Source organism: Mixophyes fleayi, chromosome 5 (genome assembly GCF_038048845.1).
Source record: "Mixophyes fleayi isolate aMixFle1 chromosome 5, aMixFle1.hap1, whole genome shotgun sequence".
NCBI lineage: Eukaryota > Metazoa > Chordata > Amphibia > Anura > Limnodynastidae > Mixophyes > Mixophyes fleayi.
In genome coordinates, this window is record NC_134406.1 from 80,703,310 (window position 1) to 80,720,773 (window position 17,464).

At 42.3% G+C, this 17,464-nt stretch overlaps 1 protein-coding gene across 1 annotated transcript in view; it reads right to left on the bottom strand.

The window, feature by feature from the left end:
• Positions 1–17,464, bottom strand: part of LOC142159454 (transmembrane channel-like protein 2) — a 165,312-nt gene that overhangs the window by 73,023 nt on the left and 74,825 nt on the right. The window contains exon 14 of the mRNA XM_075214356.1: positions 13,209–13,356. Coding sequence (XP_075070457.1) covers positions 13,209–13,356 — 148 coding nt within the window. The remainder of the gene's footprint in view (positions 1–13,208; positions 13,357–17,464) is intronic.

A 17,464-nucleotide genomic window follows, 5' to 3' on the forward strand; every position in this document is an offset into this window, starting at 1 on the left:
CCAATAAATGTACCTGGACTGCGTAGAGGAGTGGGTCACCACAATATATTAAAAACCCTGAACTTTTATGAATCGCACCAATAAATGTACCTGGACTGCGTAGAGGAGTGGGTCACCACAATATATATTAAAAACCCTGAACTTTTATGAATCGCACCAATAAATGTACCTGGACTGCGTAGAGGAGTGGGTGACCACAATATATATTAAAAACCCTGAACTTTTATGAATCGCACCAATAAATGTACCTGGACTGCGTAGAGGAGTGGGTCACCACAATATATATAATAAGAAAACCATCAACTTGTTTGATTCGCACCAATAAATGTACCTGGACTGCCTAGAGGAGTGGGTGACCACAATATATATTAAAAACCCTGAACTTTTATGAATCGCACCAATAAATGTACCTGGACTGCGTAGAGGAGTGGGTCACCACAATATATTAAAAACCCTGAACTTTTATGAATCGCACCAATAAATGTACCTGGACTGCCTAGAGGAGTGAGCACTGGGCACCACAATAAAATATATAAAAAACCTTCAACAGGTCTGCATTACACTGCACAAACGGCTGCTCCTCCATCCTCTCCATCATATACATGTTGGAGTTTTAGCGTGTGACAACCTCTTGTTTTTGATAATGTCAGTGCATTTTGAATATTTTTCAATTTGCCCCACACCACTGAATGTACTTTATCTATGATACGCATCTATCTATCTTGACTGCGTAGTGTGGTGGCCCCGGTACACAATTTGGTACCGAGGCCACAATATAATTAAAAAACCCTCCACGTGTCAGAATTCCACCAAACAAGTATCTGGACTGCGTAGTGGGGTGGCCCCGGTACCCAATTTGATACCGGGGCCACAATAAAATAAATACACCCTCCACGTGTCAGAATTCCACCAAACAAGTATCTGGACTGCGTAGTGGGGTGGCCCCGGTACCCAATTTGATACCGGGGCCACAATACCTCCTCCAAACATGGTACAGACAATTCGTCATTGAGATCCCATCAAGTATGTTAAAGACAGACAGGGTCCAAGTGTTATTGGTTGACTTTGTAAACCAAAAAACTGTCCCTGTTGCACATAGTCGTGCAATGAAGACTGACTTTTTCATTTAAAGGCACCATCTTTCAAGTGTAGTGTTTATAAGTCTAAGTCATATTATACTTTTGGTAAAATTGGTTTATTTTGTTCCTCTTTATGGTAACTACTAATAGAATTAAAGTATTAAATAGAAGCGGCAGTTCCTCTTTATGGTAATTAGTAATAGAATTAAAGTATTAAATAGAATTAAAGTATGAAATAGAATTAAAGTATTAAATAGAATTAAAGTATGAAATAGAAATAAAGTATTAAATAGAATTAAAGTATGAAATAGAGTGGTATAGAGTTGTAGTGTGGTATAGATAGAGTGGTCCCCACAATATAATAATAAAACCCTCAACTGGTCTGAATTCCACCAAACAAGTATCTGGACTGCGTAGTGTGGTGGCCCCGGTACACAATTTGGTACCGAGGCCACAATATAATTAAAAAATTGGGCATCAACTGTCACCGTTGTTTAATATCTGATACACCTAAATATGGACTGCACAGTGGAGTGGCCCCGGTAGTAAATTTGGTGCCGGGGCCACAATACCTCCTCCAACTTCCAAGTGTAGGGTTTATAAAGACAGACAGCGTCGAAGTGTTATTAGTTGGCTTTCTTAACCCTAAAATTGTCCCTGTTGCAAATATTCGTACAATGGACAGTTACTTTTTTATTGAAAGACTCAAGCTTTCAAGTGTAGTGTTTATAAAATATAAACAACAATACAGTAGTTTTAGAGCACGTCAATACCTCTTGTTTTAAATTATGACACGGCATTTTACTTTTGGTTTAATTTCTTGAATTTTTTAAAATTTGGTTTTACTTTTTGAACATGGCAAACGACTGTTGATTGGTCATATAATGGCAAAAAAAAAATTCTAAGATGGAATTGTCCTTGGGCCCTCACACCCACCCTTATGTTGTTGAAATAGGACATGCACACTTTAACAAACCAATCATTTCAGCGACAGGGCCTACCAAACAACTTTGGCTGAAATGATTGGTTTGTTTGGGCCCCCACACCAAAAAAGCTATTCATCTCTCCCTGTACAGACTAAACAGGCTCTACTGAGGCAAGATGTCGTCCTCATCCTCAACCTCTGATTCCTCTCCCCCTACAGTGTGTACTTCCTCCTCATCACACATTATCAATTCCTCCCCGCTGGACTCCACAACCACAGGTCCCTCTGTAGTATCTGGAGGGCAGTGCTGTACTTCATTGAGGAATTGATTATTCATTTTTATAAACATCATTTTTTCAACGTTGTGAGGAAGCAACCTCCTTCGCCGCTCACTGACCAGGTTCCCCGCTGCACTAAAAACTCTTTCCGAGTACACACTGGAGGGGGGACAACTCAGGTAAAATAGAGCCAGTTTGTACAGGGGCTTCCAATCTGCCTTTTTTTCCTGCCAGTAACAATATGGACTGTCTGACATGTCTACTTGGATGGTGTCAGCAAAGTAATCATCCACAATTTTTTCTATTGTGACAGCATCCAATGCAGCGAGAGTAGACATGTCTGCAATGGTTGGCAGGTCCTTCAGTCCGGACCAGATGTTATCAGCATCCCCGCCAGTGCCTCTTTTGGGAAAACTGAGCTTTTTCCTCGCAGCCATAGAGGTGGAAGAAAATGAGGGTGGAGCTGTTGGCATGTCACGGTCCTCTTCAGAGGACAATCTCCTGACCAGCAGGTCTTTGCACCGCTGTAGACTTGTGTCCGCCGGAAACAGAGACACAACATACGCTTTAAACCGAGGATCGAGCACGGTGGCCAGAATGTATTCCTCTGACTTTAAAAGAGTGACCACCCTCGGATCCTGGCAAAGCGTACGAAGGGCTACATCCACAAGAGCTACATGCTTGGTGTAATCGCAATGGCTTACCAGCTCCTCCCTCACTTTCTCCAGCTGCTTCTGCAACAGCCTGATCAGGGGAATGACCTGACTCAAACTGGCAGTGTCGGAACTGACTTCTCGTGTGGCAAGTTCAAATGGCTGCAGAACCTTGCACAACACGGAAATCAGTCTCCACTGCGCTTGACTGAGGCGCATCCCCACTCCTTTGCCTATGTCGTAGGTGGCTGTGTAGGCCTGAATGGCCTTTTGCTGCTCCTCCATCCTCTGCAGCATATAGAGGGTGGAGTTCCAGCGCGTCACAACCTCTTGTTTGAGGTGATGGCAGGGCAGGTTCATGCTTTTTTGATGTGCCTCTAGTCTGCGGTAGGCACTGGCTGAATGCCGAAAGTGTCCAGCAATTTTGCGCGCCACCGCAAGCATCTCCTGCACACCCCTGTCACTCTTGAGGTAATGCTGCACCACCAAATTAATGGTGTGGGCAAAACATGGGACGTGCTGGAAATTGCCCATATTTAATGCCCGCACAATGTTACTGGCATTGTCTGACACCACAAATCCCCATGAGAGTCTAAGTGGGGTAAGCCACTGGGAGATAATTTCCCTCATTTTCTCTAATATGTTGTCAGCGTTGTGCCTCTTATTAAAGCCTGTAATACACAATGTTGCCTGCCTTTGCATGAGCAGCCATTTTGTAGATGCTGCTACTGATGCAGCTGTTGCTGTTGCTGCGGAAGGGGATGCATCTACCCAGTGGGCTGTCACAGTCATATAGTCCTTCGTTTGCCCAGAACCACTTGTCCACATGTCCGTGGTTAAGTGGACAGTGGGTACAACCGCATTTTTTAGAGCACTGAGGACACTTGATCGTACTTCTCTGTACATTTTTGGTATCGCCTGCCTAGTGAAGTGGAATCTCGAGGGGATTTGGTACCGGGGACACAATACCTCCATCAACCCTCTAAATCCCACTCCACTGATGGCGGACACCGGGCGCACGTCTAACACCAACATTGCAGTTACAGCCGCAGTTATACGCTTTGCAATAGGGTGACTACTATCGTATTTTGTGGTCATGGCAAACGACTGTTGGACGGTCAATTGTTTTGTGAAAGACTTAGCGGTCTTACGACTTCCCCTCTGGGAAGATGACCGACTAACAGCAGCAACAGCAGCAGTGGCAGTAGTAGGCGTACCGCTGCAGGATTCCTCGGATGAATCCCGTATTGAGGAGGACTCAGTCTGGCTGCTGACTTGGGCTGCAGGACTGAATCTGATGGAGATTGTGGAGGAAGTTGACGAGGAGGGTGTTGCTGGTGTGTATCCAACTGGACCACGGGATTTAGGTGTCCCTGTACCGATGAGGGTCCTAGCCCCAGTTCCTGAACTAACCACTGAACTATGAAGGTTATTCAGGTGACGTATAAGGGAGGATGTTCCTAGGTGGGCAAAATCCTTACCCCTGCTTATTTGAGCTTTACATAAGCTACATATGGCCATACATTGGTTGTCTGGATTTGGATAAAAATAACTCCAGACCGAAGAGGTGCATTTTTTGGTCTTCTGACCAGGCATGACGATGGGCTTTTTCATCCCATGGACATCAGCTGTTTCCCCCCCTGGTGCCTCATTTACAATAACCACATCACCATCCTCATCATCAAGTTCCTCCACAGCGCCAGCTACATCATCAAAAGCCTCCTCCCGAGCCACCTCTTCCCGTACAGTGATGGGAAGGTCAGGCTTGACAACCACCAACATCCTTGGACTCGCCTTGTGGATTTGTGATAATTTCTCTTTAGAAGGCAGAGTTGTTTGCTGTTTTGTTGCTGACAGCATAACTCTCTTCAATTTTTTGTAGGGGGGGGAGGAGGAGGAGGGCTAAGATCCGTGGGTGAAGCTGAACCACTAGTCATGAACACGGGCCAGGGCCTAAGCCGTTCCTTGCCACTCCGTGTCGTAAATGGCATATTGGCAACTTTACGTTTCTCCTCAGATGATTTTAAGTTTCTCTTTTTGCTACTTTTTCTTAACTTGATTGCATTTCATCGTCTATGTCATGACTAGTGGCAGCAGCTTCAGCATTAGGAGGAAGTGGGTCTTGATCTTTCCCTACTTTATCCTCCAAATTTTTGGTCTCCATTATATGTAGCACAAGATACTGCAGAATGTGTGAACTTGGTAATATTGCAGTACCAATGGACTTATACTGCTGGATTGGTTTTGCAAATTTGGTTATAATTATTATATATTTTTTTTATTTTTTAAATTTTTTATTTTTTTTTACTTTTTTTTTATTTTTTAAAAACTTGGGAATAATGGGGAAATAACTATGCCCTTAGAAGCACAGAGCACAGGACACAGCACCACTGGACTGAACAGGACACGGCACAGGACCCAGCAGCACTACGGAACTCAGCAGGACAGAGCACAGGACACAGCACCACTGGACTGATACTGCAGAATGTGTGAACTTTGTAATATTGCAGTACCAATGGACTTATACTGCTGGATTGGTTTTGCAAATTTGGTTATAATTATTATATATTTTTTTTATTTTTTAAATTTTTTATTTTTTTTTACTTTTTTTTTATTTTTTAAAAACTTGGGAATAATGGGGAAATAACTATGCCCTTAGAAGCACAGAGCACAGGACACAGCACCACTGGACTGAACAGGACACGGCACAGGACCCAGCAGCACTACGGAACTCAGCAGGACAGAGCACAGGACACAGCACCACTGGACTGATACTGCAGAATGTGTGAACTTTGTAATATTGCAGTACCAATGGACTTATACTGCTGGATTGGTTTTGCAAATTTGGTTATAATTATTATATATTTTTTTTATTTTTTAAATTTTTTATTTTTTTTTACTTTTTTTTTATTTTTTAAAAACTTGGGAATAATGGGGAAATAACTATGCCCTTAGAAGCACAGAGCACAGGACACAGCACCACTGGACTGAACAGGACACGGCACAGGACCCAGCAGCACTACGGAACTCAGCAGGACAGAGCACAGGACACAGCACCACTGGACTGATACTGCAGAATGTGTAAACTTTGTAATATTGCAGTACCACTGGACTTTTACTGCTGAATGTGTGAACTTGGTACTATTGCAGTACCAATGGGCTTATACTGCAGGATTGGTTGTGCAAATTTTGTGGTAATTAAAAAAAATTAAAGTAGTTTTTGGTATTTTTTAAAAAAACTTTTTTTTATTTTTTTAAACACAGGGGAATATTGGGGAAATAACTATGCCCTTAGAAGCACAGAGCACAGGACACAGCACCACTGGACTGAACAGGACACAGCACAGGACCCAGCAGCACCACTGACCTCAGAAGGACAGAGCACAGCACACAGCACCACTGGACTGATACTGCAGAACACAGCACAGCACAGCACAGCACAGCACAGCACAGCACAGAACTAAACAGCACAGCACAGAACTAAACAGCACAGCACGAGATCTACCAGGACAGAGGACCACCTAACACACCCTCCCTCTACCCTGATCAATGCCCGAGTGAAGATGGCGGCGACTAGCGGGGAATTTATAGGATCCGAGTATCGCGAGATCCGACAACGGGATTATGAGTCAGAGCCTCAGTTTCACATTTGAATTTGGCGCCAATACCCGGATCTGTCTCGGATCCGACTCGGATCCGCAACGTTCGGGTGGGCTCGGATTTCATAAATCCGAGTGCTCTCATCCCTAATAATAACCCACAATTTTCATCACAAAAATAGTGGGAAAGTAAACAGCACACCTTTATGCTGACTTTTACTGTTCTCAGATGGTGTTTTGGATCTTTATCCACCATATTAGGTTACAGGCTTATTTTCCAGCCATTCAAACTGCGACTGAATTTGGGCCCCAAAACAGCTATCATTTCAACAAAATCTTGGTAATCTGAATCACTGGTTCTGTTGGAAAGGTTTCTGTTTGCCGTGGTGGACTCCATCTGTGCAGTCGACCACTTTATCTGTCCTTCTGCGGTCGCCCTACAAAGCTTTGTCTGGCATCAATCCCAAGGGCTTGTCCCCAGGGGGGTAAAAAGGGAAGAGAAAGAGAAAAGAGGATCTGTCCTGGATCCGCTATGTCTGGCTGATGCTCCCGACACATAATAATATTCTAAGTTTCAGCCTTTCACCAGATTGCCTCCACAGTCTCCTTGGAGATACTACCCCCTTTTAACTAGCAACTTACCTGTTCGTGTCCGCGGTGACGGACTTCTGCTCCGAGGGATATTCACTGGGCTGCAGTGCTCCCTTCCTGCCTGAGTGCTGTGGTTCCATGCTCGGCTATATAGAGTGTGGACGGTTTGTTTGCAAGTGTCGTCCAGTTGTTTGCAGGGGCCTCAGGAGCCCACTACATTCCTGCAGAGTAGTATACACCCGGCTGGCGATTAGAGTATCCTTTGGTCCACACTGGCGCAGCAATTTATCTAAAACACCTTTGCTCCACCAGACTGGGTTGTATTACCACTGGGCAACGAGAACCCTTCTTTTGTCGTTAATACTCGGACCTCTGTCAGATTTAACAATTTGATTTGACAGATTAGATTGCTCAGATCGCTCTCTGTTCGGGACTCTACTGCCACCCTGTGGCCATTTACTACAACAGTATCTCTCTAATTTCACTTCTGATTTAATTATTCTGTACGGCACACTGATGTATTGAACTGATGTATTGAGCCCCTGTAACTCTGAAATGAGTAAACAGATGTAAGTCCCAAGTGAGCCCTGGCACCCGAAGGGCCAAGGTGATCTGATTGGAGTATTCTAATTATCTCTATATCTCTGACCAGAACCTCTTCTATCCACCCCCCCTCCACTCTAAATTATTCCAGCGCTCTAATGGAGGAAACTCAGATGGGATAAATTTTCTACAAAAACTATGTGGCAAAAGGCTACAGCAAATTCTCATACCTCAACATAAATTTTAAAAAAGAAAAATATTACAAAAAAGAAAAATATAAAAAAAAAATCTTTCGCACTCAAGATGTCCACTAAAAACAGGAGACAAGCTACAGGAGGTACAGCACCTATATTTACTGCCACCTCTAAAAAAGTAACAACTTCCTCACCACCAACTGACCAATCTCGTTCTTCAAGTCCTATCTCTCCTTCAAACATGGACATAGATCCAACAGTTCAAGCCGCTATTACTAACCTAGCACAGGACATAAACCTTACTTTCCAGCAAGAACTTAAGAAAGCTATTGTAGAGCTCAAATCTGAAATAGCGGCCCTCGGCAGCAGAACTGATACTCTTGAATCTAAAACCAACGACATCTGTCGAGCTCAGGCAACTTTTCAATAAGAACTAGCTCTGCTTCGTACAGAGATGGACCCTGTGAAAGAGAAACAAGAAGACTAAGAAAATAGGTCACGGCGAAACAATTTGAGGATTTGTCACGTACCAGAATCAGTAACAAACTCTTCCCTGCCTGACTTCCTATCTGGCCTTTTCAAACATCTGCTCCCAGACCTAGTAGATAGAGAGTTGCTGATGGATCGTGCACATCGAGCCCTTACAGCCAAACCACCTGCTGGTCAAAAACCGTGAGATGTTATAGTGCGTCTTCATTATTATCAAACGAAAGAAAAATTGCTTAAGGTAGTCAGAACCAAAAATTCGATTGACTTTCAAGATATGCAACTTCAGATATTTCAAGATTTGGCCCCTTCTACCATCCAGAAAAAAAAGAGACCTTCAGCCAGTGACACAAATACTCTGTCAACACAATTTCCGATATCGATGGGGATTTCCATTCCAACTACAAGTGTTCACTGGGAAATCTATCCTATATGCCAAATCCTTGGATCAAGGACAAAACATCCTTTCCAAGCTTGATATTCTTCCAGCAGTCACTTTATCCACATTCGTAGTACCTCCACGAGAACCTCTAGAGTTTTGACACCGCTTCCCAACTGGACAACCATGGAACATCAATCAACAGGATCTCCCACAGCACCGCACTGATTGGATGCCTTCAGGATTTCTAACAGTCTCCTTGCTTTTAGGTGGACTCAGGTTCACACATGATGGACACCCTGTGTTTCACCCCTATTTTTTAGGAGTTCTTTTGTTTGGTTCCTGTTCTCCATGTAATAACTACAAGCACCTAATGATCAAATTGCCTTATGATATACACTTCAAGTTTTCTTAAGTCCATATATTACATTTTCTTAAGGAAGTAGGAGTATACCCAAACTACTGTAATCCGGCAATCTTATTTGGGACTTGACCTGTTTTTATCTATTAATAATGATGTTGATGTTACAAATTTAATGTTATATATTAGTTCATATTGCTTAGTTTATTTTTTATTTTTAGCCTTCCCCACCTACCTCTCCCTTATCTTCCTATATTCCCCCCTTAACCTTTTTTATACTGCCCCCTTTCCTCTCCCCACTCAATACCACTCTTTTTCTCCTTTCCTCACTACCTCTCCCCTCTGGTCAATTATCCACTCCAAATTTGTTCCGGCTACTCCAGCCTATTGTACTGAATAGTTATACAAGGCCCCTTGGGTGACCCGACAGGGCCTCTCTAAAACTAACCACCCCCAACAAGCACCCTTTATCTTTATCTTTATTATTTCATTATTTCATTGATGGCCCTAACTGGGGCTCTCCTCTTCAAGGGTATTTGCCTAATTCCGCGTTTTTCTCTTTCTTCTTTCTTTCTTCTTATTACCTGTGGCCCCCACCCCTCTCCCCATCCTTCTTCCAAGCTTCCAGATGGACTGATGTTGTTTTTTCCTTTTTTTTTTATATATGTAACTTTTTACATTTCCTCCTCCACCCATGGCGCTCAAAGTACTCTCGATTAACGTCAATGGTGTGAATTCACGGAATTAAAGTAGGGAAGTCCGAGAATAAAATATCATTGTACGCTGACGATATCCTCCTGACTCTTTCAGACCCAGTCATCTCTCCCCCCCTTCCTTGCAGATATCAAAACCTACAGCTCAGGATACAAAATAAACCCTCAAAAAACAGAAGTTCTTGACTTTCATCTAACAAATGAAATTAGATCCTTTCTCACTCTGCAATTCCCCATCAAATGGCATAAAAAAAAAAGATTAAATATTTAGGTATCCATATCACTAAACAATACAGTCAGCTTTTCCAGGCTAATTATCCAAAACTACTCTCCCAGATTAAAACTGACCTAGAAACTTTGAGTCAACATTTCATCTCTTGGATAGGACGTATTAATTCAATTAAAATGACAATGACAAGTTACTCAATGTTTTGCTTTACTTTCTTTAATGAATCATGCCCTTTAAATTCTGCTTTTGTTATTAATAACCACCATGCTCAGATATTGTGGTGGTACACACACTGCCGCAATGCTTATTAAATGTGCACCTCCTTGCAAAACCAAGCATTTTCATCTATTGATAAACAGTCCCTATAGTTTTAATAAAAAAAATACTTAAGAATGTGAATAAAACAAACATGGTTACAATAAATAGCAGAACAACTGCAAGATAGCATGTGCCATAAAGCTGGTTTGCAGCTAATCTAGAGATGAGCAACAACAATAGGGAAGCTCCAGTCATAAATAAGGAAGGGAATAAAATAAAGATAGAAATGGTAATCGTGTGCATAAAGTGAAGGAATTTAGTTTTAACACAAGAGTGTGATAATGGCAGTTTCTCCCAAGCATCAGTAAGGACAGATCTGGAAGCAATTAGAACTTGCCTAAAAGGCAATTGTGGGTAGCACTGATGAATTAATTGCTTGGGAACACGACCCAAGAGGAACATTTTGGGTTCTAGATGGATAATGGTTCCAAACATTTTGTCAGCATTCTGGCCCACTCCTGCATATACTAGGTTCCAACTGAGCAAGACAAACATATGTGGTAAAAGACACCTACAGTTTCACACCCTCAGAAGACAAAACTATATGACTAAATTGGAACTAGCTAATGAAGAGGTTAGATAGTATTTGTGAATTATGGAGGATCAACTCTGAAAAAAGACTCCCATATCCCTGTCTACTTTAGTTAGTTCTATTTGCTCATCCTTGACACATGCCAATCGATGACAGCATTTTGGTGTAGTTGAGACTCAGATAAGTAGGATTTAAATGCAATAGGAATGGCTTGGTGTAAATTAAATACTTAAAATAAATGTATATACATTGAAATAATCAGTATACATTAATGCACTTTAAGGGATACTTAGTAAACATTTACCATCACATGGGGGTACAAGAAAAAAAAGATTGAGAAATTGTACAATACTAATAAAAAAGTTTTATTATATACTGAAACTCACATAGTATCTCCACATTATCATTTCAACTGACAAGACTAAAGAATAATGACATATGCACCATATTGAGGCTCTCAAGCTAAGGGGGGTATTCAATTGTTAGCGAGATGCGTTAAAATTTCGCGCTCGAAAAAAACACAAAAAACCCGCGCTCGTTTTTTCCTGTTCGAGCGCGCGTTTAAAAAAACAAACCCTCAATTCAATTGTTTTTTTGCATGCACCCCCTCGCGCTCTATTATTGGTCATAGCGAGTTTGAAATGGTTAAGGCCCTCATTTTACTATAAAAAAATAAAAGTAAATTAATGCAATCAAGAATGGCCCCAGCACTGCAAAGGAGATTGGGCCCCTACACTGCAATGAAGAAGGGCCCCAGCACTGCACAAGAGAATGGGCCCCCACACTGCAATGAAGAAGGGCCCCAGCACTGCAAGCAACAATGGCCCCCCTGTACAGCAGAATTAAAGATTTTACAAGGAGGTACATTTTTTGAAATTTACAAACATTTGAACACTGGCCAAGCATGGACATTTGTAAGGTACAAATATTTGTGGGACAGTGGGCAAGCCGGACCTTTCTTCGAAGGTAAAAATATTTGTTGGGACTTTGCATAAATGAGTGTGTGTAAGTAAAGCATCATAAAACTGAGGATTTCGTCCATGGTGAGTATTTTTTGGTATTTTTTTTTTTTTATTAAAATCTATGGTGTACATGAGGGTGTTTACTGTATTTCTTGGGGTTTTATTATTTTTAATAAAGATTTGTGGTTGGAATGAGGGTGTTGTGCTTTTATTTAAAATTTTGCTTTGTGGAACTACAGATCACAGCCAGCCGTGGGTCTAAAAGCATGTTGGCACTTGTGGTTCTACTACAAGTGCAAACATGCCCTGGGTGCTATGGGTACGCTGGTGGTTGTAGTTAGACAAGTAGCAGCATGCCCTACGATTTAGGACAACATGGCTGGCTGGGACATGTAGTTCCACAAGTAAAACGTTTTTTTTTTTTGTTTTTTTTCATACAAAATCCCCATTTATTACCCTACCACCCACAGCCCAGGGGTAGTAGGAAGAGCCCTAGTGCTATCGGCACTGGCCTGGGTGTCCCTAGGGGGGTGGCCCGCTTACATTTTTCAGCGGACCACAATCCCTAGGGAATCCAGGCCAGCGCTGAGCAGTCTGTGGGTGTTTAGTCATTATGGCCGTGGGACCCAAACTGCGTCCCCCCCCCCTGTTATAGTGCCTATCACCCCGGCTGGTTTGCCTAGTGCTGGTTCAATCAAATTAGGGGGAACCCTACGTCAAATTTTTCACACATCAATAGCCTGCCAGCACTAGGGCGAAGACTAAATAGAGTGGGGAGCAAACGATTTTGCTTTTAAAATATAAATAAAAAAACATGATACTTTTTGGCACAACCACCCCCCTTCCCCCTTAAAAACAAAAAAATAATATAAAAAAGTTTTAAATACATGCAGCACTATGGTTATTTCTAAAGGGGGAAATTTCCAAAAATTATTAATTATTATACACTTTTTTTAGTACTTTTCTTTTTTTAGGTTACTTTTATGAACTTTTACACCTATTTTCTCAGTTTAATGTATATTTTTCTTAACTTAATAAAAAATTTTTTTCTTTTGAGCAGACCATGGAGGTGCGAGATAAAACAGCATATTTGCCTTTTTCACACTCGGCGTTAAAAAACAACTGAATAGCTTTTTCCGCTAAGGGTTCGCAGCCAGCCTATACTTTAACATTGACAAACGCTTGGAGCGCGATAACACCGTTTCGGTATAAAAAAAAAGAATAGAATTGCGTGAGAAGTTTTCGCGCTCGAAAATAAGGTAAAATAGCAAAAAAATGACTTTTCACGCTCGAACTTCCAAACTCGCTAACAATTGAATACCCCCCTAAGTGTTCTGAAGCACGCGTAATAGACGTTTGTTTTTACCTTAAAGCTAGTAGTTATCGATGCAAATTTGTTATCTGCCGTCTCTGGGTTTCCTATCAAATAATCCCAGCTAGTGAACATTTTAAAGCTGAAATTGAAAGTCCCATCATCTCCATCGCCTGTACTTTCATTGGCATTGCTAGCCATCCTAAAAAACAAAGCAATAGAGTATTAACTGATTAATGCAAAATACAATATCCAGCTTTAAGAACAAGGAAATTCATGAACCAACTAAAGTGTATTCAGTGCTCAGTGCTTACACTTAACTACAACTGTTGAACATGGATATTGAGTTCACTAACTCAGGAACCTATGGAGAAACTTTTGTTGAATGAATAAATATTAATAATATATTTAATCATCTTAAATCAGCTAGGCAACTGCTTTTGTCATTATCCTCATTTTCAAACCACTAAAAACAATAGGTTATACAAACATTATATAGTTTGCAGCAATTATTTGATTAAGGCAAAGAGTACACATATAATAGATAGGATCAGTCACTTCTGAGATAATAGTTATTTTACATAGGGCCTTTCACTCTATGTAATGGCAGAAGTACCACCACTGAAACGGGTGTGGCTGCTACATAGCCCAGAGATAATGGGGCCCCCCTCCAAGCCTCCAGCTTTCCCCAAGGACCTTTCTCCAGAATACAGCGATGGCCTCTTGTGAGCATTTGCAGGTCCGGCCCATGTGCTGTGAGGGCCCCACTCTTTTGGGGTACCCTGGAGGGTAGAGTGGCATCGCTTATGTTCAGCTACAAGGCAACAAACAATGAATGACAATGATTTGTATATAAAACTATTATCAAAATAGTTTTTTAAAATCATTTGTGTGGAGTACCCTTACTACTAGCTCGGGCTAAATAAAGGAAAAATCTGGTTACACTTAACTCCTGTTTAGTGTATTGAAATATTAACCCTTGTAGTTAGTTTTAATAAAGTGGCACTTGTAGTTACATTGTGCCATTCACTTATTATTACCACTAACAATGTGGAGGAGGAATGAAGGTGGTAGTAATATAATTTTGTTGTCACGATTTGGTATTCTGGACTCTTGGATCCACCCAACAGATGTTACCCCTAGCAGGGTGCGGAGTCTAACGGCTGAATGGTTTTCACCAGCGGTCACCGCAAGGTGGCTTGGGTTTAGCGGCGTTCGCCCTCAGGTCGCGGTCCCTACCAGGGGTGTTGGGCAGAGTCCTGGGGGAGTGATAGTAACTGGTGTGAGATAGGCACACTGGTAATGTCAGTTCTATACCCAGACAGCGAATAGACAACAGATGCAGGATAAAAATACAATCAGCGATTTAATGATGATTAGATGATCACAGAATAGTCTTGGTAAATTGGCACAAGAAACATAGGAACAGGGTGAGCAGTACCACCGGCAATGTAGTATGAGTGAATACAATATAGCGGTATAATCAGTGTATTCAAATATAGCAATAGCAGGAACAGTCCAGCAACAAAGTGGAGATGGTAATGCAGCAGGTATATGAGACCACAATAAGGCAACAATGATACAGGAGGTACAAGTAACAGTCCAGCCAGCAAGGCGTGGATAAGAACAAGCAGCTTAGATGATACGACCTGTAGTGCCACTGAACCACCGAGACAAATGTGGAGTAGATGATCTTGAGTGGTGCAGTCCGTAGAGGGGTAACACAGTAGAGTTAGATGTAACTTGAGCAGCACGGCTCGTGTAGTAGCAGCACAACGAAAATAAGTGTAGCTTAAGCGATCCAGCCTGTGGAACAGCAATACAACGAAGGCAGGTGTAGCTTGAGTAGTGTAACCCGTGCAACAGCAACACAGCGGAGACAGGTGCAGCTTGTGCAGTACAGCCCGTGGAACAGCAACACAGCGGAGACAGGTGCAGCTTGAGCAGTATAGCCCGTGGAACAGCAACACAGCAGAAACAGGTGCAGCTTGAGCAGTATAGCCCATGGAACAGCAACACAGCAGAGACAGGTGCAGCTTGAGCAGTATAGCCCTTGAAACAGCAACACAGCAGAGATAGGTGCAGCTTGAGCAGTATAGCCCTTGAAATAGCAACCAATCAGATTCTAGCTTTCATTTATTTAGTACCTTCTATAAAATGATAGCTAGAATCCGATTGGTTGCTATAGGCAACATCCCCACTTTTTCAAACCTGCAGCTTAGTAAATCTAGCCCTAAGGGTTTGAGGGCTGCTAATGAGGCACAAGTAAGTGTCTTAGTCTTTGTTTATGGAAGCCGAATAAGTGCCATGTGACAGTTGTATATAAGAGAGACTAACGAGTGGGTCATTTCAACCATGCAAGTTTGTGGTATGGCCAAACTACTTTTTTGTCAAGATGTTATTTTGTGTTTTCAACTATCCAAAACAAGAATTTAATGACATGCAGTGATTTATTTTCTTTGCAAACTTTTTATTTGGTCAACTTACTTTTTTTGGATAAATCAGTAGAAAGAATATAGATCTTTTTAAAATAGTTTTCCAAGGTCCCTCTAGGAGAAATTAAGTAAAATTGATGATAGTACTCCTTTATCTACAGAAAAATGATTGGTCACAGCACATACACTGCATCAGTTACAGAAAACTGTTTTAGGTGTAACCCCTGGGGATGCTGAAGTTGGACTTGAGCACCCAATGGCTACTAATCACAATTGCATCAGTAAGAAAAGAGATGGACATTGTAATTTACCAGTCCAGGAAAATAAACTATATCTCCCACAAGGCTACTGTGAAAAGGGGGTGGAGCCTAACAAGACTGAGAAACCACAGAGCAGTGGAGGAGTGAGAGGGACGAGCATCCTGAGAGAGACTGAGCTGTGTGACAAGTCCAGATAAGGTGACCCTAAACATAAGGGCACTGGATTGATGGTCTGAGCAGAGAGAACAGTCTTGAAATATATCAGAGCAGAGTGGTGTGGTGAACAGAACCTGCTGGGAAATCACAGTTTGAAGCTGTAAGAGGAGGTTTGCATGCAGCTCTGAAGAAGGACATTTTGCAAGTCAGCCATTTTAGAGGGAATCAAGTTCATATACTGGGATCACACTGGTGCAGAAAGGTAACTGGTTATATTATCTATCTGTTATTATTCAAGTGGGGTTTTATACTATATCTGGCCACAAGGGCTCAAGAGTCAGGATAGATGGGTGGGCAGGTAAATGTGCAACATGTGTTTGTTTAATCAGCATTTGAGCTTATACTACAAGGTGATCCCTCTGGTCAGGGCCTGATTAAGGGTTCTGGCCGCCCTAGGCTAATATGGCCGCAGCGCCCCCCCCCCCCTCCTCCCCTCCTCCAAATATATAGGTGTATAGGAACACTCCTGAATATTAATGTTCAGGTGTATTCTCCAGCATTCAAATTTAGACAGATTGTGCCATTGTCTCTTACCTGTTCTTGCTCTTCTCGCTTGCAACTTTGTTATCCTCTCGCTGGCTTCTGGAAAGTTGGCGTCCTGTTTTGAAAATGCAAAAATGTATTATAATGCAAACCCTAAATGATTAGGCCCTTTAGTTAAAAGAAAACACTCCATTATGGCTAGCTAAAAGTACCCCATTGGACAGGCATATATAAGCAATATCTGAATATTTGTTGTCAATCAAATACAAACCTCTACCAGCCCCATCTCACTAATATTTAGTATTCTAGTGATTGCTGAGACCACCCATGTGACCACCACACAATCATGAGATTCTGCCCCCAAAGCTGCTCTATTTTTTAAATACCCCCTGCAGCCATTTTCCATAACCACACCCCCCCACAGCCATTTTCCTTAACCCCTGCTGCAGCCATTTTCTTTACCTCCCACCCTGCATCCATCCCCCTTGCAGCTATTTTCCTTACCTCCACTCTGTAGCTATCCCCCCCCGTCACATCAAAACTCCCCCAGTCACATATATCAGCCCCCCTCCTCTGCCCTCCTTCATACATATCAACCTCTCTCCCTCCCTATAAATTTTCATGGCAGCCCCCCTTCCCACCCTATAGATTTGTATGACAGTCCCCCTCTCCCTCCCTATACATATGCATGACAGTCCCCCCTCTCCCTCCCTATAGATATGCAGGGTATACCCCCCCCCCTCCCTATAGATATGCAGGGTAGTTCCCCCCCCCTCCCTATAGATATGCAGTGTAGTTCCCCCCTCCCTACAGATATGCAGGGTAGTTCCCCCTCCCTATAGATATGCAGGGTAGTTCCCCCCTTCCTATAGATATGCAGGGCAGTTCTCCCCCTCCCTATAGATATGCAGGGCAG